This window comes from Homarus americanus, unplaced genomic scaffold (genome assembly GCF_018991925.1).
Source record: "Homarus americanus isolate GMGI-L3 unplaced genomic scaffold, GMGI_Hamer_2.0 scaffold19117, whole genome shotgun sequence".
Classification (NCBI taxonomy): Eukaryota; Metazoa; Arthropoda; class Malacostraca; order Decapoda; family Nephropidae; genus Homarus; species Homarus americanus.
Window position 1 is genome coordinate 6,466,860 of NW_024754704.1, and position 23,189 is coordinate 6,490,048.

Below are 23,189 nucleotides of genomic sequence, written 5' to 3' on the forward strand. Positions count from 1 at the left end.
ATAATAATAATAATATAATAATAATATAATAATAATAATAATAATAATAATAATAATAATATCGACAGCTCCTCCCCGACTTACGACCTGCCGCAGTCGTACCAAAATTTTGTCAAATTATGTATTTTCAAGTCCCAACGTCAGTACAGACAAAATTTTTGTTTGTAATTCACCTTAAAATGGCTGGCAAGCTTAAAAGTGAGAGTTTTGTGGAGCTGAGAAGAAAAAGAGACACCCATTTTAGATTTTCTATGTATTATTTAAGCATTTTCGACTTACGACCTGAATTTGGATCCCTAACCCCGTCGTAAGTCAGGGAGGAGCTGTATTATTATTATTACAACAATTAATAAAATTAATAGCAAATTAATAAAAATAAAGATAATAACCATAAATAAAAAAAAAATAAAAAAAATAAATCAAGAGTGAGAAATGATATACATGTTGTGTTGTCCAAGTAAGAGAAACAATTGAGACCCTGCAATTGTTTTTAAATGAGGCAGAAAATCAGGTCAGCAACCTGGGACTTGGTCACAATTTTCGTAATGCCATCTGGCAGCAGGGTCTACCATTAGACAACACATTATGCTTCCAATATCTTCCCAGGCGGTAGTACCTCCCTGTTTGGTAGCTGCTTACTACCTACTTTACTACCTGCCTGATAACAATTAATGGGATAAATTTTGTTTTAGGATTAAAGTTTTCTCTTATAAAATGTCAGACTTCATTTAAGAGAATATAACTTGCATTGCTGGAATCCTTGCAAGATGGCAATTAACTTTAGTATAAACATCTCATAATTTGCATGAGATAACAATTTCAGTCCTTTAGAATAGCATATTTAGTACAAAATGAAAATAATAATATGCTGCTCAAAATTATGGCTTATCCACAGGGAAAACTGGTCAGGATATTATGGTATCAAATGTTATGGAGTATTTCAAATAAATTCTTCTACCAGTATCCTTCACTTACAGTAAAATAATAATTTTTACCTTCTAATTCAGCTTAAGGATATACAGTATTAGAAACATCTCATAGAAGATTATTATGGTATCAAATTCATCTCTTTAACACAAATACAGTAAAGATTATAACATTTGTTGTGAACTAAGCAGGAAGAGGGAGTTGGGTCCATTGGGGGGTAAAAGTGACAGTGCCACCCCCTCCCCCAAAGGGTTGCCTCACTATTTGTCTACTGTACTGACTTGTTCATGATACAATATTGTTTATTTGTTGTTCATTAATTAGTAAAGATATGTTACTGTAATAACCTGTGCTTATTAATACCTGTACCCTTCACATACAAAACAGTGGGTCAAAAGACCCACTAATCCCCTATCCAACAATGGGTGATCTGACATTGCATCAGGTCAGGTTAGTAACATGACCCAATAATCTCCCACCCAACCTTCATCACAAGTGTCAAGATATGATTAGTTACGTATTACAGTCAACTGAGTGAAATGTCTTCCTATTCTAGGTTAAAGATGACAGGATCTGCTGGAGTACAATATATACAGTACACAAGAACACTTGCCAACAGTGTTTAACAGGGATGTGACCGATTGCCCATGCGACTAATGAGCCGATCAGTGGCGAAGAGGATTAAAGTAACACAGCTTTATTCATGCCCATATCATACAGAGCTTTTGTTTTTTTAAATATATTTATTTTACCCAAATTTTAGATGCAGTATTCAGGATTATTTTGAGAGAAAAAAAAAGGGTGTCTAACAAAATTATAACTGATTTTACTGACTCCGGTATAAACATTGACTGTTTATTTTTGTTATAAAAGAATGGAATTATCATCACTAAATCATACAGAAATATTTCGTTTAAGGATATCTTATTGGAAACGTTTCGTTTAGAATTTATTAAGGATCAATATGGTATCAAATTTTTCTCCCTATCACAATTAACCAAGCTTGAGTGTGGCAGCAGTGGGGGTGGGGGCTGATCACGCGACCCTATCCCCCAAAAAGGTCCACTTCCGTCAACACACACACCAACACATCACATACACCCCTGCATCACACACAAACACACCCTCCAACAACCACCCACACACACATTCCAATACCACTCAAACATCCCCAGCAAGCATAAGGAGTGAAGGTCTTATTGTATTGCATGGTAGCGAGTTAAATATCAGCAGTTGAGGAGCGCTTGGCAACACTCATTTCCACTCCATCTCTCTTATCACCCACACCTTTCTGCTTTCTCACTCCATATTTTAAAAAGTTATATAACATAATGCTGAATGGGTACAACTTTGCTCATTTATACTTCCCCTCACAGCTCCATGTGAGTGGAAAATAACAGTTTTTGCTGTAACACACAGCTTCATGCATGCCTATATTGTACAGATTTTTAATTTTCAAAAATCTATTTAATCAAACTTTTAGATAAACTATTCTGGATTATTATAGTAAAGGAATGTAGTTTCTAACTTAATTAGAACTGTATTTACAGACCCAGTAGTTTAGACTCAAGGAAAACATCTCTAGCACCCAGAAACGTTCTGGGGAAGTGAGCTAGTGTGCATCTATGCAAGAGTTCTAGTTTATACACTTGGAAACTTTTCCCAGTAATCGGAAAAGGTTCCGAGGATAAAGAATTTTTCCGGGTTTGAGAAAGTCATCTTGTTACTCAGAAATCTCTCATCCTCAGAAGTGCTCTGCACCAATTGTTCTGGCGAATGGGGATATCACTGCACAGTGGTCCCTCGGTTAACGAACACAATTTGTTCCACAGAGTCGTTCATTAGCCGAATCCATTGTTTCAATGGGATATTGGGTAATTGGTTCCACCTCACAGAAAAGTACATACCAAGTAAAAGAAAAGAAAAAAATGCAGTAAAGTACACTTACTTTGAGGTGTCTATGTAGAAGGTTCCTGATTGATGATGATGATGATGGAAATTAGAAGTGGGGGTGGAGAAGGGAGAAGAGAAGGAAGTGGGGATGGAAAAAAAATCACCTTTCAGGGGACCCATGCTTGATGCAGTAATTGCACCAATACAATTTTAAGTTCACTACGTGTAATTTAAGATTATTTTATTTAAATCAACACTGCACTGCACTGCGCTACATATTATCAATATGTTAACTAAATTTCAGAATGACCAATAATTTTAAAGTAAAAATGCAAAAATATTCAAGACACCAACAAAATTGATATTCACTCCACTGTAAACAAAGCCAAACTGACGCCTGGTGGGTGAGTCAAGCGGCTGATGGGCGAACAAAAAACTAGTTCCCTGTACTGCACATATTAACAATGTTAAATAAATTTTAAAATGACTAATAATTTTAATATAAAAAATGCAAAAATATTAAAAGAGCACAACTTTCTAGATATTTTCTCCACTGGAAACGAATGTAAACATAGAACAGATTACTGAATTGGCAGACTAGCCCATCAGCTGATGCTCACAACAAAACGTCTTTGTCATAAGGATTTCGTTAATCGAAGTTTTGTTCGTTAACCAAATTGAAGATCCTTACAGGAGGTAATTCGTTAGCCGAAATTTTGTTAATCGAACCGTTCGTTAACCGAGGGACCACTGCATATGATTTCTATTTTGGTAATTTAAATGTCCAAAGCACTTATTAATTTTTATTTAACCATCAATAGGAGTTGGACAAGATCATTAGAATATTCTTAGCTCTTCACCCCCTCCTCCCCAAATTAGAGGAGTGGATAAGATCTCAACCTTTCAAAGGTGGGGAATATTCAATATATTTTCTTATAAGACGCAGAATCATATGAATGATTGGGAGAGAGAGAAAGAAGAGAAGACAACTTTTTGTATCACATTTCCTGCGATAATGCATTTCTTACTTCCATCACCTTCTTGGTGTTCCTCTCCTTTCTATCTTCCACATCCCCCCTCCCCCTAAGCCTCACTTTCTTCATGTGCATAATTTTATTTTGTTATGAGCACATAGATTGACCAAAAACATTTCTCTGCATTTCTGTTCTCAAGTATTAAGAATTCAAGAACAGGTATCATTAATCAACACACCTCACCTGGTCTGCAGAGGAGTCCGTGACAACAAGGAGCGTCGACGTTTGTTACCAGAGGGCAAACCACCCAGGAGACTACCACCAGTTTCAGGGGTTGGCTGCTGCATTCCTGTATATATATTCTCATCGGTCACATTGATGAAAGTGCTCCAGTAGTCTGATGAAATTTCCAACAGCTTCTCCATGACCTGTAACAGAAGCTCATTTAATGCTGCAGAAGTGAAGCCCCCCTTCTACTCTGTAAATCTACAAAACAAATAAGTGATGAAAAGACAAACTAAAATAAAAATTTTATTCACCTTTAAAATAATCTAATTCACTTTATCAAAAATTTGAACAGACTATCCTTCCCTTAAGACCAAATTCTAAAAATGAGAAATGTTAAGTGATTCACTTTTGTTGATCAGCAATAAGATGAACTCCCAAGGTATCAAGCTAACCTGACCAACTTAACAGGGAAGAAAACTGGAGAGAAGAGTTGATTGATCCCAATTTGGTAATCAAAAGGTATTTCATTAATGTTCTATAAATATCCACTTTATTGCCAGAAACTTACTTTGTTTTACATTAAAAGACATGGTTCACTTCCACACAATAATGTAGGCTCAGTAATTTCCAAAATATTTTATCTTAACCTCCTTCAACAAAGTTCTTGCCCTCCATATATTTGTTTTCCTTCAGGTATCAGATAACCAAAACAACTCACTTCTCCCATCCTGTTTCCATTCAGGCTAACACTAATTTCTGTGTCTCTTTACATATAATCACCACTTAACCAGTTAAGCAACCTGTTGTGAACAACATACGTCCAGTATATAGGCAAAATATCTTAATTCACCTATCATTTCCAGAGCTTCCACTACTGAAACAAATAGTATAGCAAGTCCTCGTATAACGTTGCCCCACTTAACGTTGTTTCGGTACAACGTCGCTACTCTTTAGATACCAATAATTCGATTAACGTCCCGACGACTCACTAAAACGTTGTTTATGTCGTCACAGTTTTCCCATAAGAATGCATGTAAATGGTACAGGTTAAGGAAATTGACTTGGCAGAACCCTTGTAAGATTGTGATTAATTTGAATATAAACATGCTGAGTTTGCACTAGACAAAAAATTTTTAGTAATCATTTAGAACATTTGAGCACAGTATAGGTTTGCCCTTTGGACAATTATTTCTTTTACCTTTTTCACAATATGTATTTAGGTTGGTGTGTGCATGTAAATCAGTAAAAATAAATGAAGAAAGTTACCATATCTACTGAAAAATAATTTTAAAAACATGTACTGTAAAGTACTTAAAAGTACCAAAGGACTAAAATTTTATCTCTTGTGCAAAATATATGATGTCTATATTCAAATTATTAGCTGTCTTGCAAGGGTTCCATCAATGTAATTTATGTTCTCCTAACTTTAGTCTGTGACATTTTATAAGATAAAAACTTTAAGCTTAAAACAACCTTCAACCTTGCTGCGAGAAGGATGGGGGTGTTAGTTGATGTGTTGTGACAGCTGGCGCCAGAGTGCCACCAAGGTTACCTAGTGGTATTTATTTATTTGTCATATGGGGGGAGTTTACGTTTTTCTCTTATAAAATGTCACTTAATTGACTAAGAGAATATAATTTACATTGCTGGAATTATTGTAAGATAGTGATTAATTAGAATATAAACATGCTATACAGTAAGTCTTCGCCTAACGTCGGGGTTACGTTCCCCAAAACACGACGTTATACGAAACAAAGTCAAGTGGACCAATTTTCCTAATAAGAAATAAATAAATGTGGGAATTACATTCCCGAGCCTCCCTTTGCCCCATTAAATACATTATATATAAATAAATTCAAAACTCCTTGTGTGATGCCTGGTGAGGAGCTTGTATGCATTACTATAAAGTCACATTCATTGAAATTTTGTAAGAGAAAAACTCCAAACTCCTCTACATGACATAAATAAATACCACTAGGTAACCTTGGTTATTTTGACAGCAGCAGGGAAGGTTTGAGAAGGTTACCTAGTGTGTATTTATCAGTCATATGGCAACCTGTGGTCAGCATACTTGCCTCACAAGCGAGAGGACCTGTGTTCGATCCTCGGGCAGGGTGAAGCCATGGGCAAGTTTTTTTACGCCACTTGCCTCTGTCTACCCAGCAGTAATTGGGGACTTGGATGTTAATTGATTTGAGGATCGTGTTCAGGAGTATTGATTAGCCAGTGCAATTGGCGAGTTGTCGGGTCTTCTCGGACTATTCCTTGACACCGAGTCATGCAACTCGTTAACTTAGGGTGTGGTTGTTGTGTTGGCGACAGCTTCTACACCTTAAACAAATTCACGCCTAGGTGGCCCTTGGGCTGGCCATAATCGTTACATGAGGGGCAACCATTATATACATTATATCAGTCGTACAGAGGAAGTTTTAATTTTTTGCTTATAAAATCTAAATGAATGTGACTTTATAGTAATGCATGCAAGCACCTCGCCAGGCATCACATGGAGCTTTGAATTTATGTAAATGTAATGTATTTTATGGGGCAAAGGGAGGGTGGAGAACTTAACTCCCATATTTTATCGATTTCTTATGGAGAAAATTGATTCGCTTAACGTTGTTTCTTATAATGTCGCGTTTTCAGGAACGTAACCACGACGTTAAGCGAGGACTTACTTTATTACAATTGTTCCTTCATTTTAAGATACTACACTCTTACCAGCAACCTTCTGGGCATTCCCTTCCTTTGGAGGATGGCAAAAAATTAGATTTCCCCATCTATGAAAAAAAAAAGTATTACCTAAGACTGATACCATAATAAATATTATTATCTTACCAACTGCTGCTGACGTGTCTCCAATACCATGGTGGACGGATCTGGCTCAGCAACAGAATATCCAACAAGAGTTGGCCCAAATACTTTAGCTAAATTGGAGACTGGCATTTTGCAGTCAGGGCACTCAGCAACTCTGCAGAAGAATATATATATGGCAAATTTACCACATTTACACCATTACAGTTCTCTGAAAAATTTTGACACTCCCCCAACCCCCCCATATAACGGGGCGAGAAAATTATAAAAAAATAATAATAATAAAAAATCACCATATTAATCTACACCACGAAGATGCTGGAAAATCAGCTTTTTGAAGTGAGACAGATTGTAAGAGCATGGAAACACATTAGGCAGAGTATTCCACAGTTTGGCTGTGTGAGGAAAGAAGGATGTATACAGGGTACTATAAAGGGTTTTCTAGTGACTGACATCCACACAGAAACGGTAGGCAAAACAAATGTTCTCAGCCCACTGCCTGGCTGGCGGTACACATGATGCTAAATCCAATGAACAAAGTCCATTAAAGTACCAGTAAAAGAGAGAAAGTGAAGCAACACTGCAGCAAAAAGAAAGGGAAGAGAGATGATCAACCAAAGGAGAGGAGTCAATAAAACGAAATGCCTTTGATTTCACCCTATCGAATAGTTGGACAGAAGAACCACCCCAGATAAGAGAGCAGTACTGTACTCCAAGTTAGGGCAAATGAATCTTTTATAAACTTGAAGTAACTGCTCAGAAGTGGCATCTGTACAGCATTCCCAGTTTTCAGGAGGCAGAAAGATTATGCCCTGAAAGTGATTGGTGGGAAATCTTCTATTTTGGAAAGTGTAATTGGTAAATACTGTGTTTTATTAGTATTGAATTTAACCATGTTTCTACTTCCCTTTTTGGAGATGCTACACAGATCCACATTGATAGATGAAATGATATCAGCTCTAGAAATAAATCTAGTTTGATTATTAGGGGGAAGGGAAAAATGTGAAGAAGAGTGAAGAGTATAATCATCAGTGTAAGAATGGATAGAATTAGTCGTAGTGTGAAGTATATCATTGATAAAAGAAGGAAGAGAGCAGGTGAAAGAACAGAACCCAGTGGGACACCACTATTGGTAGAGAAAGAGGGAGAGTTTGATCCCTTGACAACAATTGCCATGGATAGTGGTGGGAGAAAAACTATAAGAGGGAAGATAAGAAAGCAAAGACTTGTGCCATACCCTGTCAAATGCTTTGGAGATGTCAAAGACCACGACAAAAGTTTCCCCATAATCCCTAAGAGAGGATGACCAATGATGGGTGCAGTAGTAGAGCAGATACTGGTGATTTGACAAAAGAGAAAGGCATTCAAGATGATGGAGAAAATGAGAGTTTAAGAGTTTCAAAAATTTTAGAGAAGAACGAAGTTTGGGTAATTGGGCAATAGTTAGAGGGATTGGAATGGTCACCCTTCTTCAGGATGGGCTGAACTGAGGCATGCTTCCAAGAAAAAGGAAAAGTTGGGGTTATGAGGTAAAGGCAAAAGTGGCGAGCAACCACAGGTGTCAGAATTTCAGCACACTCCCTCAGAACACAAAGGGGTATTCCGTCCAGTCAATGCGCCTTACTCACATCCAACCTGGATAACACACCAGCAACCCTACAAGTGGAAGTTACAGGAAAGTGCATAAGTTCAGTAGGAGGAACAGGAGTAGGAGAGGTGAAGTTGGAATTGTCTAAGGTGGAATTAGAGGAGAATAAGGTGCCAAAGAGATTGACTTTATCAGGGGGAGAGTTGGCTATAGAGTTATCAGGTCGGAAGAGAGGAGGAAAAGAAGGAGTGCAGAAGTTATTACAGATGTTTTTGGTTAAGAACCAGACGGATTTACTAGAAGATTTAGTTAGGTCAGCAGTCTTTCTTTTTATAAAGTTCCACTTGGCCCTCCAAAGAATAACCTTAAACGATTCATAGAACTAATGAAAGAGGAGTAGGTAACAGGAGGAGATAGTTTCCTAACTTGATACACGGTACCTCTCTCCCTCAATGCAAGAGAACAGGAGCGATCAAACCATGATTGTAAAGTGAAAGTTTTGGTAGAAGATGGGATAAATGCACTCATACCACCGAGTATAACCCCAGCAATGCTGTCAGCACATACTGAAGCGTCCCTGAGTACAAAAGCAACATTTATCCCACGGAAAGTCGGAAGAATTCTTGCAAGGATTGCCAGTTTGCCCTCCAATAGTGCCATAGTTGGCATTTAGAAGGGGGTGTGAGAGGTGGTCGTGCCCAGTTTGATTTAATAGAAATAAGATTGTGATCAGAAGACCCTGAGGGGGCAAAAATTGAGTATGAATAGTGTGAGGGAGTAGAGGTAAAATAAAGATCAAGAATGTTAGCAAGTTGATCGTGTCGATCAGGAATGCGTGTAGGGCGTTTTATTATTTGTTCCAGATCATTAAGTAAGGAAAAAGAGAGTGTCTCAGCTCCACCTGGATCATCCCTTGCAGAGCCAAGCCACTCTCTGAGGTGCACATTGAAATCCCCTAGGTAGAGGATCTCAGTGTTGGGGGGTGTGGATAGCAACGACTCGTGGCAAGAAATGGGATAGTCAAAGAGTTCCAAATAGTTGGTAGAGTTGGGAGAACAGTATAGGAAACAAAGAAAAACAGTCACAATTGGCAGAGATATTTTGAGCCAGATGACATCATAATGAGAAGATTCAAGATCCGTGAGTCGAGCTACAGTATAGGTGTACATGTTTTGCAGTAGGCACGTACACCTCCCTTAGAATGGAAAGAGGTATAAAGGTTGTAGTTGGAGACTTGAAAAGGTTTGGGCAAAGCTGCTTTGGTCAGTTGAAGTTCAGATAGTAGTAAGAGGTCGAGGGAAGAGGTAAATAGATGGTGCTACAAAAAAAAAAAAAAATGTATATCAGGCCGCGAATGTTGGAAAAATGAAGTGTGAAAAATGCCAATCCTCCAGCAACCGTGGTGACGTCAGTTGAGGCCCCAGTAGTTTGATGATGATAAGGTCGACCCTGGGGTCCACAACCTTCCCGACCGGTGGGACCGATCAGAGAAGGCCCCGCTTAAATATTATTATCAACTGATATCATAGAATAAAACAGATCAAGAGTGAGATAAGTTGTATATGTTGTGATGTTAAAGTAAGAGAAACAATTAACACCCTGCAACTGTGTAAATGAGGCAGAAAGTCAGATCAGTAACCTGGTACTTGGTCACAATTTTTGTGATGCCATATGGCAGCCAGGTTTTTCCATTTGACAACACATTATGCTTCCAATATCTTCTCAGGCAGTAGTACCTCCCTGTTTGATAGCTGCCTACAAACATTCAAATGCTGAGCAGCTTGTTACAGCAAACCTCAGGGGCTATCTTGAACACACCAAGGAGAGGATGTGTCAGTCATATCTTTCTATGCTAGGATAGCCATCATGCACCCTACACCAATAATAAATATGACATGGTTTGAGACTACAGCAGTCTTTTTTTAATACCAAATAGCTAATTTTTTCATACAGAAAAACTTCTAGGGAAATTATATTTATGATTTTTTATTTTGGCATTCAGGAATTAAAATCTGAAATAGCAATGAAAAATCTCTAAACAAGAAAGATAAATATATTCTGCTCCAGCACACATTACATTTGGAAATATTCTTGCATGTGTTAAATACTATTGTGTGTATATAAAGTACAGTAGAGTATTTTCTAGCTTTAACAAATTAATTCGAGCCACCCACTTCCGTTAAATAGAAATTTCCGCTAAACCAACTGAGTTATTTTCGCTTGACTTATCAAACTATTTCACTAAATCAAGCATTATTTCGTTAAATTCTGCACCAAATGCGCCACACGTCAAATTTGTTTACATCCACTCAGTCTGTGTCCTGCTGCCACTGAGTGTGTTGTTCACTGCTACCTCTCGATCAATTAACTACAGCTCCTCCCCGACTTACGACCTACTTGACTTACGACCACACGTACATACGACCGCCTCCGTCGTACCAAAATTTTGTCAAATTACGTATTTTCGAGTCCCAACGTCAGTGATTGCGCTGTGTACTGACAAATTTTTTTTTTGTAATTCGCTTACAAATGGCTGGCAAGCTTAAAAGTGAGAGTTTTGTGGTGCTGAGAAGAAAAAGAGACACTTTTAGATTTTCTATGTACTGTATTATTTAAGCATTTTCGACTTACGACCATTTCGACCTACGACCTGGATTTGGGTCCCTAACCCCGTCGTAAGTCGGGGAGGAGCTGTACACTGGAGCATCTTAGCTTTCGTCTTTATTCAAGACATCATCAGAAGCAACTGAATTGAAAGGGACTGAGAGAGGCTTATATAACATCAGGCCAGGTCAATAACATGGGATCCACTAATCCATACACCACCTCCACTTGGAAAAAAAAAAATATATATATATATATATATATATACAGTTAACCCTCACTTTATGCGGTCCCACATTCCGCGTTTACGCGGTGCCTTGCCAGAACCTAACGTGCTCACATTACGCGGTACGTGAACCCCATTACGCGGAGAGTGTCCGGCGCGACGCTATTTTTAGATTCGCCCCACCCACCTGCCTGCCTGTGCTCTTCGCCTCTCCGTCCTCCTCCCTCCGCTTGGGCAAGCCGCGCGGTAAGGTTGCGCAGTGTGTGTCTTTGTTGCGTTATCACTGACGTCATATGACGTATCGGACTGTGATTGGCCATGCATCCCTACCCCCCTCTGCTGCTAGCTGTAATTGGCTTAAAGTATTATGACGTGTCCACCCGGGGGAGGGAGGGAGGGAGGGAGGGAGGAAAGACCATCCTTGACCTAGCCGCGCCAGTTTCATCCCTCCACGCCAGACCGTGTAAACGTGCATCCATTGTTCTCTAAAATGGCTTCCGCCAGACCACCACCCCCAGAGAGAAACCTTTCCTTACCTGGACCCAGCGGCACTAAGCCAAAGAAGACACGACGTTCCTTAAGCTACGAGGTGAAGTATACCATCATCCAAGAGTTGGAGAAAGGAACAAGGCAGGTTGATTTGGCGCGCCAGCATTGTGTGAATGAATCTACGATTCGAACAATAAAGAAGGATGCAGCCAAGATAAAGGAGCACATGAAGATCACAAAGTCTACAGGTGCTTCTATGATCAAGTATTTTCACAACCAGGTGCTTCTCAAGACAGAAAAATTACTTGTGAGGTACTTGGTGCGTCAGGCGGGACGGAACATGGCGGTCGACACGCGCTCTGTTAAGGACTACGCACGTGAACTGTACATCGCAGTGGCACGAAAGATGGGAATTACAGAGCCCAAACCCTTTAATGAACCTCTGGGTGGTTACAGAGGTTTAAGATCCGGAACAAGATCACCAATATAAACATTGGTGGTGAAGAAGCGAGTGCTGACCGTGCTGCGGCTAGGGAATTTCCTCCGTTTTTACGTGAGATTATGGAGGAAGGACAGTACAGTGACGACCAGGTGTTTAACACAGACGAATCTGGTCTTTTCTGGAAAAAGCTACCTTCCAAGTCCTTCGTTGTAAAGAATGCCAGCAAGATTCGGGGCCGGAAGATGCAGAGGGAACGTATCACCGTCCTGTTTACCACCAATGCCTCCGGTACCTGTAAGCTAAAGTTATCGGTGATCCACACAGCACGCAAGCCGCACGCCTACAAAACCATGGACATGACCAAGCTAAATGTCCACTGGCTGACCGCACGTAAGGCGTGGATGTTCTCTACACTGTCCCTCTCCTGGTTTGATGACTGTTTTGTTCCCGATGTAAAGAAATTCTGTGAGCGACAGAATGTGCCATTCAAGATTTTGTTGCTGCTGGACAACGCACCAGGACACTCGCCCCTACTGTTAGATCGTCACCCCAACGTAAAAGTGGTCTTCCTTCCTCCCAACACTACGTCTATATTACAGCCCATGGACCAAGAGTTAATCTGTAATGTAAAAGCTGCATTCTCTACGAAAAAATTCAAACTCCTGAACGACTACACCAACACCAGGGAAGAGTTGCGTAACCTGAGTGACACCACCACCGATAGCAAGAGCGAAGAAGATGAGGATCAACAGTTGGCACAGCAAAAAATACTGTTCAAACAATTCTGGAGAGTGTTTAACATCAAGAAAGCTGTGGACTTCTTGGTGGAGTCATGGGATCAGCTGTGTATTGCTACAATTCGTCACGCATGGAGACATGTGTTGCATGGAATACCAGGTGAGAGGAGGAGTCAATCTGTGACTGGTGAGGTTCAGAATGTTGCAGTAGCAGTGGACCTTGCCAGAGAAGCTGCGCAGACTGTTACAGTTCCAGGCTTCTCCGAGACCACCAACGACGACATCCTGGAGGTGATCAGAGATCCTGAAGTGACTGCCGACGAGATGTTGGAAGAAGATCACGTCAGTGAAGAGGAGGAAGAAGGTGCGTCATTCTCCGAAGAACACAGTTTAAGTCATAGTGATATTAAGGGTGCCATGGAGTGTGCAGAGAAATTGAAGTCCTTCCTTTCCCGCGACAATGACGATGACCGCTATGAAGTCTTCCATACCCGGCTGGTGCAGGCTATGGAGCCATACATCACGGTGTATCAAGACAACATAAACACCAGCCGTCAAAAAAGCATAACCGAGTTCTTCGCCCGCAATCCACCACAGCCAGCCCAAGCCAGTGATAGTGACAGTGAAAGTGACTTTGAGGAATTTGTCAGGGAAGCCCTGACAACTGTAAGTGACAGTGATGGTGATTCACCTAGTAATGGTGATTCACCTGAGGGCCAGTAATCTGCCCTCTGCCTCGGAACCAGCCTCCATCCCCGTATGCCGACCCATCTCTTCTACTAGCGTAAGTGTTCCACATAACTTTTAGTTTTCCTAACCTAACCTTTATTTTTCCTATGTGAACCTTTATACTTCCTTAACCTAACCTCTTCTATATTACTTGTTTTTTTCATACCATCATAAAGTTAAGATAAAATTTTACTACAACATAGTTATGTGTCGGCTCAAAAAAGTGGAGTTTGGGGTTTTGCCCGACTCTATTTCAAAATCCCATATGTTATTATTCACTTTCCGTTCTACTTTCCACGGGACCCTGCGGGTTTACATTAACGCGTAAAGTGAGGTTGACTGTGTGTGTATATATATATATATATATATATATATATATATATGTATGTATGTATGTATGTATGTATGTATGTATGTGTGTATGTATGTTATGTATGTATGTTGTATGTATATGTTGTATGTATGTATGTGTGTGTGTGTGTATATATATATATATATATATATATATATATATATATATATATATATATATATATATATATATATATATATATATATATACACACGTTATTACTAACTTGTGATCAATAAAACCCAGAGGTACCGTGTTAAGTAAACTGCGTTAAGTGAACAACGCAACATATGGGATTAATTCCAATAGAAACTGACACAAACTCTTTATCTTTTTATGATGGTATCTACAATTAATACTTAAGAAATAGATAAATACAGTCGCCAAGTTAATGTCCATTCAAGAATGGACTCAACTCCCTCCCCTCTTCTCTACACTGCTGGCTCTTCAGAAATTTTGGGAAAACCACTGAATTTTAATAAATAATACCTCAAGTTAGGATAATACAATAGACATTCCTTGTAAGACCAGGAATATTTTGAATACAAATGTCATATATTTTGCACAAAAAATAACATATTTACACAGAGTAAACATTTTATCTAAAATTTGTATGTCTAATGCAAAATCTATGATGTTTATATTCAAAATAGTTCATCTATATTGTAGAATTCCAGCAATGTAAATTATTATTCTGGCGGGTAATTTATGAATTTTATGAGCTAAAACAGGCAGTCAGGCAGGGTGGCGGGTGGGGCAAATCTAAAATAGTGTCTCGGGCGGACACTCCTGCGTATATGTAAAACCGCGTTAGTGAAAGTTCAGCTCTGGCGAGGCACCGATATCGTTAAAAATGAAACCCCGTTAAGTAATACTGTGTGTGTATATATATATATATATATATATATATATATATATATATATATATATATATATATATATATATATATATATATATATATATATATATTATATATATATATATATTATATATATATATACATAGATATATATCTTGATAAAATCACACGGGGAAAAGGGAAACAACGGAGCACCTTAGCTTTCGTCTTTATTCAAGACATCTTCAGAGGCAACTGGATTACATGGACAGAGAGAGGCTTAAATATACAGAGTGACCTTATTAAACATGAGGTCAGGTCATAATGATGTCATCCACTAATCCCCACACCAACACACACGTAGAGGAGTTAAAGAGAAGGGGGCGACGTGACTAGAGCAAATGGGAAGTTTTACAAGCAAATATTTGGCATGAGCATGGGTAATTGTCTTTCTGCTCCTCTAGCCTGTATTTATATGGAGTTTTTTGTGGCTAGATTACTACCCAATATAGTGGACTTTATTCCTCCATGGTATAGATATGTAGATGATGTTCTTTGTCTTTGGCCAAGAAACAGTGACCCATTGGAATTTTTAGACAAGCTTAATGATATTGTCCCAAGTGTCACATTCAAAATTGAAAGAGAAATAAATGGATCCCTTCCATTCCTTGATATGCTTATCATGAGAAACGGCCAAAACTACAAATTTAAAGCATACAGAAAGCCCACACAGGTAGACTGACTTTTTTTAAGCATTTGCCAACAGGTGAATTGTTAACCTACAACTATTGAGGATAAAATCTTTCACCTACAAATTGACAATAACACATTTGCTATAATCAGACATATCTAGTTGCCTCAACAATTGCAACCCCAGTTGCAATTTCAAAATCTGTGGCATTACTAAAAATAGTAAAGTTTCTGGTGCACTCTAAGATTAAGAGAGAAAACGGAGGACTCAGGCATCCTGATGTGATAGAAAACGGACTCGTATGACGGGGGACCAAATAAAAAAAGCATAGCTAAATGTTTTGTGGACTACAGTATTAAGCGTACCCTTTTCATTACTTTGTAATAAACCTATGTGTGTTTATGATATTTACCATAACATTATATATAAATTTAGTGGGTCTAAATGGTCGTAAAATGGGAAACTTGGGGTTGGGTCTTGGGTAAATGAACCAATTAGAATAAATCCCATAGGTTCTGTACTTTCGTTATCGGCGGGGTCCCAATTAAGCCCGATAACCAAGGGATGACTGTACTGTACTGTATATACTTGTGACACTGGCCAGTTGCTTCTTGTGTTATGGTACAGGGGTACCAAGTGACAGCACTAGGATCCTGCTTCCTCTATTAAGGAATAAACTATTAAAATTTAAATTGAAAAAGAAAAGAAAAACATTCAAATAAATTACTATCTTACAATAATCCCTCCAATGTAAGTTATATTCACCCAGGTCGTTTGGGTGGAAAATTATGAGAAGAGCTTAGTCACTCTTAACTAATGATAAATAAACACGCAGGCAGGCCTTCAGCGCCAACTGTCAAATCTTATCTCAAATAAATAAACAAAAAACGCTGGACATTCTGTCCCCCCCGCCGTCTTCCCACCACCCTCGCGTTCAAGATAAAAGATTGGTGATTTCTTTATGTTTATTTTATATAATATCTCAGACTAAAGTTAGGATAATATAGTTTGCATTGATGAAATCCTTGCAAGACAGAGATTAATTTGAATATAAGCATCATATATTTTGCTCAAGATATAAAAAATGTAGTACATTACTGTACAATACTGCAGTACATTTTATAAAAAGTTTTTCAACTGTATTTTTGGGTAGATTTACATACATTTCTTCATTTATTTTCATCCATTTACATGCACACACCATACTAAAAGAAACGTAATAGAAATAAATGACGTTAGTGCAAAGCTGGAGTGCACATGTACTAATTTGATTAGGTACTAAAATTGTTTTGTCCAGTGCAAATTATAGCATGTTTATATTCAAATTATTCAGTATGTTACAAAAATCCCAGCTATGTTAATTATATTCACCCAGGTCATTTCACTGGCTTTTTATAAGAGAGAAGCTTAGTCACCTAAGAACTGATAAATATACACACGTTAGACCTGGGCCTGTGCCAACTGTCAAACGTACTTCCTCCCCTCCCCCCACGCCCCCTCGCTCGCTCCCACCCTCTCCCCCATCTGCTTGGCGTTGCTGGAATCCTTGTAAAACAGTGAATAATTTTAATATAAACGTCATGTATTTTGCACAAGAGATAAAAATTAATCACCTGTATCACATTACAGTTGTGATTTAACAGTAAAAGTGTATATGTACGTATATAGTATTCCACATACACATAAGTATAAATAAAAAGTTTATGTGATGATCGGACAACGTCCATTACGGTTTAACGTCACGTTTCCAAGAATGTATCTAGGACGTTAACTTGACAGTTGAGATAAATCCAGGTCGTAAGTCCGACATGGTGGTAAGTCCGACATAGATATTTTTTTTTTTTTTTTTTTTTTTAAATAAATAATCTACAATGAAATACAGTACAGTAAAAGTAATGAATAATGAGGAATGGATATAGTACAGTGAAAGTAATAAATAATAAGGAATGGTTACAGTGTGACTGAGCACTTACCTTTAATGTAGTCAGCTGAATGCACATGGGGCCCCAATAATTTTCTAATTATACATGGAGACTACATTAACTGGAAACGTTTAGGTATAGAAAATGCGTGTCATTTGAAAAAAAAAAAAAAAAAAAAAAAAAAAAAAAAAAAAAAAAAAAAAAAATTCTGCGGCGCTCGTAAGTCCCGACGGTCGTAAGTCAACGTAGTCGTAAGTCGGGGTCTAGGTGTATATACACTCGGCCCTTCACATACGCGGGTTTAGCATTCACGGATTGCCTCGCCGGAGGAATATTCTGTACACTGAAGTAATTGAAGTACATTCAAATCGCGTGTTTCGAATGGTTTTCAGTTAAAAAAACTTTTGTATTACAATAATATTCTATCCTAATTCACTTGTGATGCAACAGTTTTTTAACTGAAAATCATTCGAAAAGCGATTACGGTAATATCTTTTGAACGAAAGAAAGCGAAAGTCATTGTTTTCATCACGATTTCATCCCACTTTCCACTGTAACACGTATGTCATTTCAGCAAAAATATTACATTTCCGTGAAGGTAGTATATCAAGCACAGTATGAATAGAATATCATTGTAATATAATAAAATTTTAACCGAAAACTATCAAAATAACGAGTAACATCTCTTGAACATCGGAAGGTTAGGTAAAGTATTTTGTTTTCGTCATGTATTTTATCCTATTTTACAATGAAATACATCACGTTTCAGCAAAACTACTATTTATTTCTGAGAATATATTCATTCAGGCGCAGTTTAGGTAAAATATACATGTGATGTACAGTTTTTTAACTGAAAACGATTCGATAAACACGTACCCTCTAGCCCTGTTCAAGGAGAAGACTGGGAAGAGCTGTTTGGTGCTTAAGACAATGACAAGGAAAATGATTTTGATGGATTTTAATGAAAATATTCAGAAATATGGTATCGTAGTATTTATTCAAGTGAATTAGGATAGAATATTATTGTAATACAACAGTAGTGACGATGTGGAGGGATAGAGTGGGGAGGAGTGGTGACGCTGGAGGCGAGAGAAGGGACGAGTGGAGATGCCAGCCAGTACATTACGGGTGTACAGTATTAATTGTTTTTATAGCTCTTTTTGTATTTTAATATTAAATACTGTACATTACGTTTCAACAAAACTACTATTTATTTCTGAGAATATGGAAATGTAATATTTTTGCTGAAATGACTTACGTATTACAGTGGAAAGTGGGATAAAATTGTGACGAAAGCAATGACTTTCGCTTTCTTTCGTTCAAAAGATGTTACCGTAATCGCTTTTCGAATGGTTTTCAGTTGTGGGATTATGAGGCTAATGATAGGATAGAATATTATTGTAATACAGTACTGTACAACAGTTTTTTAACTGAAAACCATTCGAAAAGCGATTACGGTAGAATCTTTTCAACAACGAAAGAAAGTGAAAGTCATTGTTTTCATCATGATTTTATCCCACTTTCCACTGTAATATTTACGTCATTTCAGCTAAAATATTACATTTCCATATTTATTTCTGAGAATATATTCATTCGGTCACAGTTAAGGTAAAATATACTTGAGGTAATATTTTAATGAAAATAAGGTATCGTAGTTTTCTTTTGTTTCAAATTTAATTAACAAAGAATGATGTTTCAAATGTAATGAACAAAAATTTATGTACAGTATCTATAAATAAACTTTAAAAAATTAATACTATGCAAAGCTCGACGATCCAGTAGCTGATCCAAAACAATACTGGTACCAAGTGGAAATCCACCAACTTACGACAGATGGAACTTACTAACTGTATGGTGGCATTTATTGCCCATGATCTCCTTCCCGTCTCTGGTTGAAAGTGAGCGATTCCGCATACTCATGGCAACTGCAGAGCCAATGTTCACAATGCCCAGTCGTAAGCATCTGAGTAGTGTGCTTCTACCACAGCATTCAACCACTGTTCAGACAAGGTTGAAGACCCAGTTACAAGAAGTCCAGAATCTATGTCTTACCATCGACATGTGGTCCAGTAGGGATATGTGGTCATTTATAGGTGTGAGTGGTCACTTCATCCTTGACCTCACCATGAATAGCATTATGCTGGTATGTCATCGCTTTAATGGCTCCCATACTTCAGACAATATCTACGACATGTATCAAGAAACGGTGGCCTCCTATGATGTTGGAAGTAAAGTAACTACCATAGTTACTGATAATGCAGCAAATATGGTGAAGGCATTCACCTTATTCCCAGTGGAACAACTTGATGAAGTTGAAGAAGATGATGAGTTTGATGATAATGACTGTGATATCCTACCACCTGATGACACAGTTTGAATGCCTACCCCCAAACCACAGTCCATGCTTCGCTCATACTTTGCAGCTAGTGGTGAAAGATGGCCAGATCAAGCAAATTCTTGCAAAAGTATAAAAGATTGTCAGCTTCTGCAGGAAATCAACAGTGGCTGCAGAAGTGCTCTCAAATGAATTCAAGCTCCAGATGGCAACATGTACACGTTGGAATAGACAGTTGACAATGGTGAGGTCAGTACTTCGAGTTTCACCTGAAGTGTGGGACAAACTTGACACTCCCCACAAGCTGAAGCAGTATGAGTTGAACACCATCAAGGAGTTCTGTGATATACTCCAGCCATTTGAGTATGTGACTAATCAGATTCAGGGACAAAACATGTGACATCTAGTCTGGTAGTTAACTGTGTTCGTGGTCTTCGGGCTGCTTTAGCTAGTCTGCATGAAGTGTATAAAAGCAAGCTTGTTTCTGTACTTCAGTCTTCAACAGAAATTCGTCTGAATAAGTTAGAGTCTATGGAGGCTTTCCAGCTAGCTGCTACCTTAGACCCATGTTACAAGCTGGACTGGTGTCATGACTATGACAATGAAGTGCAAGACATTCGTGATCTTCTGACTGTGAAATACAATATGGCACGCAGTGTTGATCCTACAACAACAGACACTTTCCCTGCTGAACCACCACCGATGAAGAGGAACAAGTTCTTTGCTCTGGCCAACCGGTCTTCTACACCAAGACTAATTCCATCAGAAACTGAGGTCTCACTCTACCTCAATCAGCCAATGCTACAGGAAGATGGTGATCCCTTTGGCTACTGGAAGGCCAAGCAACCTGAGTTTCAAGTATCAATACCAGTCTCTCTGTCAATACCATGTTCATCTTCACCCCTACCAAATAATTCAGAGTATATCTCATCCTGATTGAGTAACATTCACATGCATAGGTAGTAGGCAGCTATCAAACAGGGAGGTACTACCACCTGGGAAGGTATTGGAAGCATAATGTGTTGTCTAATGGTTTATCCTGCTGCCATATATGACCAAGTCCCAGGTTGGTGATCCGACTTTCTGCTTCATTTACACACAATTGCAGGCTCTCAATTATTTCTTATTTTAGACAACACAACATACATACTGAATATCGTTTCTCACTCTTGACTTTTTTCAGTTTTGTATTTATCGTTCTTTTTATTATTATTATTATATATTTATTTATTTATTATTGTTGTTATTACCCAGTATATCCCCCTCAAGGCCCCAATGTGGGTTAGTGACCTGGGCCCGGAGGGACTAATCCCCTCTAAAAAAAAAAAAAAAAAAAAAAGTGGTCTTGACTTTGGGAAGACTGAGGATACTCCCCCTTAAATGTTACTTATGTACAGTAATCAAATAAATTTATTTAGTTACTTTACAATTCTGGACTTAAAAAACTAAATACATAATACATAAATGAAGAGTTCTAACCTTTGTAGATGTGTAATAATCCAAGCCATTGTATCACGATTAGGCTGTGGTAACTCCGATATAGCTTGATAAAGAGCAGCTGCTGAGTCCTGGGACTCAGATTTTTCAGCAGCAGAAGTGAAGTCCTTCCATAGAAGATGTGTAACAAGGGGCTCCTTCAAAGATCTCATGAAGTCCTTCAGAGTCCCACAGATGACATGGACATCAACTTGCGACAAATTAGGTAAGCCTTTCCCTCTCAAGAATCGTTCCTATAGCAATGTAAACAATAAAATGTATGCAGTGCAAGTTCAATAGTTACATAAATCACACACACAATCACACTTTCTTACAATGAAGTTTTCAGTAAGAATGAAGTTTTCAGAGTAATTTTCTGATAGTTTCAAAATCTCTCACATTACACTCCCTGAGGATATGTACTCACCATTATTCTAATTCTAGTGTGACCAATAATATTCTGGAACCGACCCTCCTCCTAGTACTCCACCAGACAATTACATGTTTCATTATTTCTCAGCCTGCTACTGCTCCTTAGCTCTCGAGCTTTTAGCCACTTGGTTACTCGACATCTGTTGTTACCTGTCGTTTTGTTATAACCACCACCTTCAGATATACACGCCTACTTTGCTATCTCTATTTGGTACAAGTAAAAAGTAGCATGAATGTGCCTAAGAATATTAAACAAATACTTTCCTAAAATGGTAACACCACTTACATGGGTTATTTTGTTCACTTATAAGTAACCATCAAACAAAAATCTAACCTTCAGTTCCTTGACATCCTTTTCAGAACCAGGTACTCGGTAAACCCCAATTTCGCTCAGCCCACGGTTCTCCACTTCATTGGTACAATGAACAACTAAAGCAGGAACCATAGGAGGAACACGAGGGGTAAAGTCTGCAATCAAGCTCTGTAAATGAAAAAAAGTTTACATTGAGAATGTGAAGCATGTGAATGCATCTAATATTCATGTGCTGATTTCAGACAAAAATATGAAAGTTTTCATCAAGTCAGGTTTTTTGTTACATCACAGAGAATCATACTACAGTATAACACAACAAAGCAGTTATGTCCATGTTCAATATGGGAGGTTTGTAGCATATTCATTATGTGATGACCACTCCTTTTTATTACTACAACACTGGACAAAATAAAGTTATTTACATTTTGCTGTAGGGTGGTTGTGTTGTAGAATGTGTATACAGTATATAGACTGGGATATGAAAATACAATATACTAATGGCAAAAAGTTGAAGGACATGAGCTAATGTTTGGCAACAAATATATACACGTATATACACACAAGGTGTGATCCAAAAGTTCCTGGACTGGCTTCATAAAATCTTTATTTTTGTTCAATCCAGAATGCGACGTCTAGCTTTATACCTAGGTCGGTATATGCCTAGCATTAACGCGCCAAGCCAACATACAGGCAATTAAAACATCTAATAATTACTTAAATACATAACATTAGGAAGACAGGTCGCTACCTGGCATTTAATTGCAATTCTCAAAACGCCCTCCCGCACCCTCTATCACACGCATTGCTACCATCATCTTCTTGCCTGGCGAATCAGCTGTAAACACGCACAAGGAAGGCTCCGCTAATTTGTGTTGCAATAACTGATATATTAAGTGCCAAGACGATTTTATTTTTGGTATTTATACATCTTAGCATGGTGAGGAAATCGAGTGACTTAAGAGTGACTAAGCTCTTTTCATAATTTGCCACCCAAACGACCTGGATGAATATAACTTACATAGCTTGGATTCTTGTAAGATAGTAATTTATTTGAATACCTGTATAAACAAGCTATATAGGTATTTGCAATAGACATAACAATTTTAGTACCGCAATCATTTAGTACATGTATAATACAGATTTGCACTTAGGTCCATTGTTAACCGAGGGATCACTGTATT

The 23,189-nt window shown here is 38.1% G+C and overlaps 1 protein-coding gene across 3 annotated transcripts in view; it reads right to left on the reverse strand.

Moving 5' to 3' along the window:
• LOC121856015 (rac GTPase-activating protein 1-like) overlaps positions 1 to 23,189 on the reverse strand; it is a 147,771-nt gene that overhangs the window by 24,195 nt on the left and 100,387 nt on the right. For 2 of the 3 annotated variants that reach the window (XM_042351251.1, XM_042351250.1), the window contains exons 10-13: positions 22,030 to 22,176; positions 21,267 to 21,517; positions 6,858 to 6,990; positions 4,038 to 4,222 (exon numbers count right to left, since the gene is read on the reverse strand). In XM_042351251.1, the coding sequence (XP_042207185.1) occupies positions 4,038 to 4,222; positions 6,858 to 6,990; positions 21,267 to 21,517; positions 22,030 to 22,176 (716 nt within the window). Of the gene's footprint in view, positions 1 to 4,032; positions 4,223 to 6,857; positions 6,991 to 21,266; positions 21,518 to 22,029; positions 22,177 to 23,189 lie in introns of all 3 variants that reach the window. The other variant, XM_042351252.1, reaches the window with a different exon arrangement.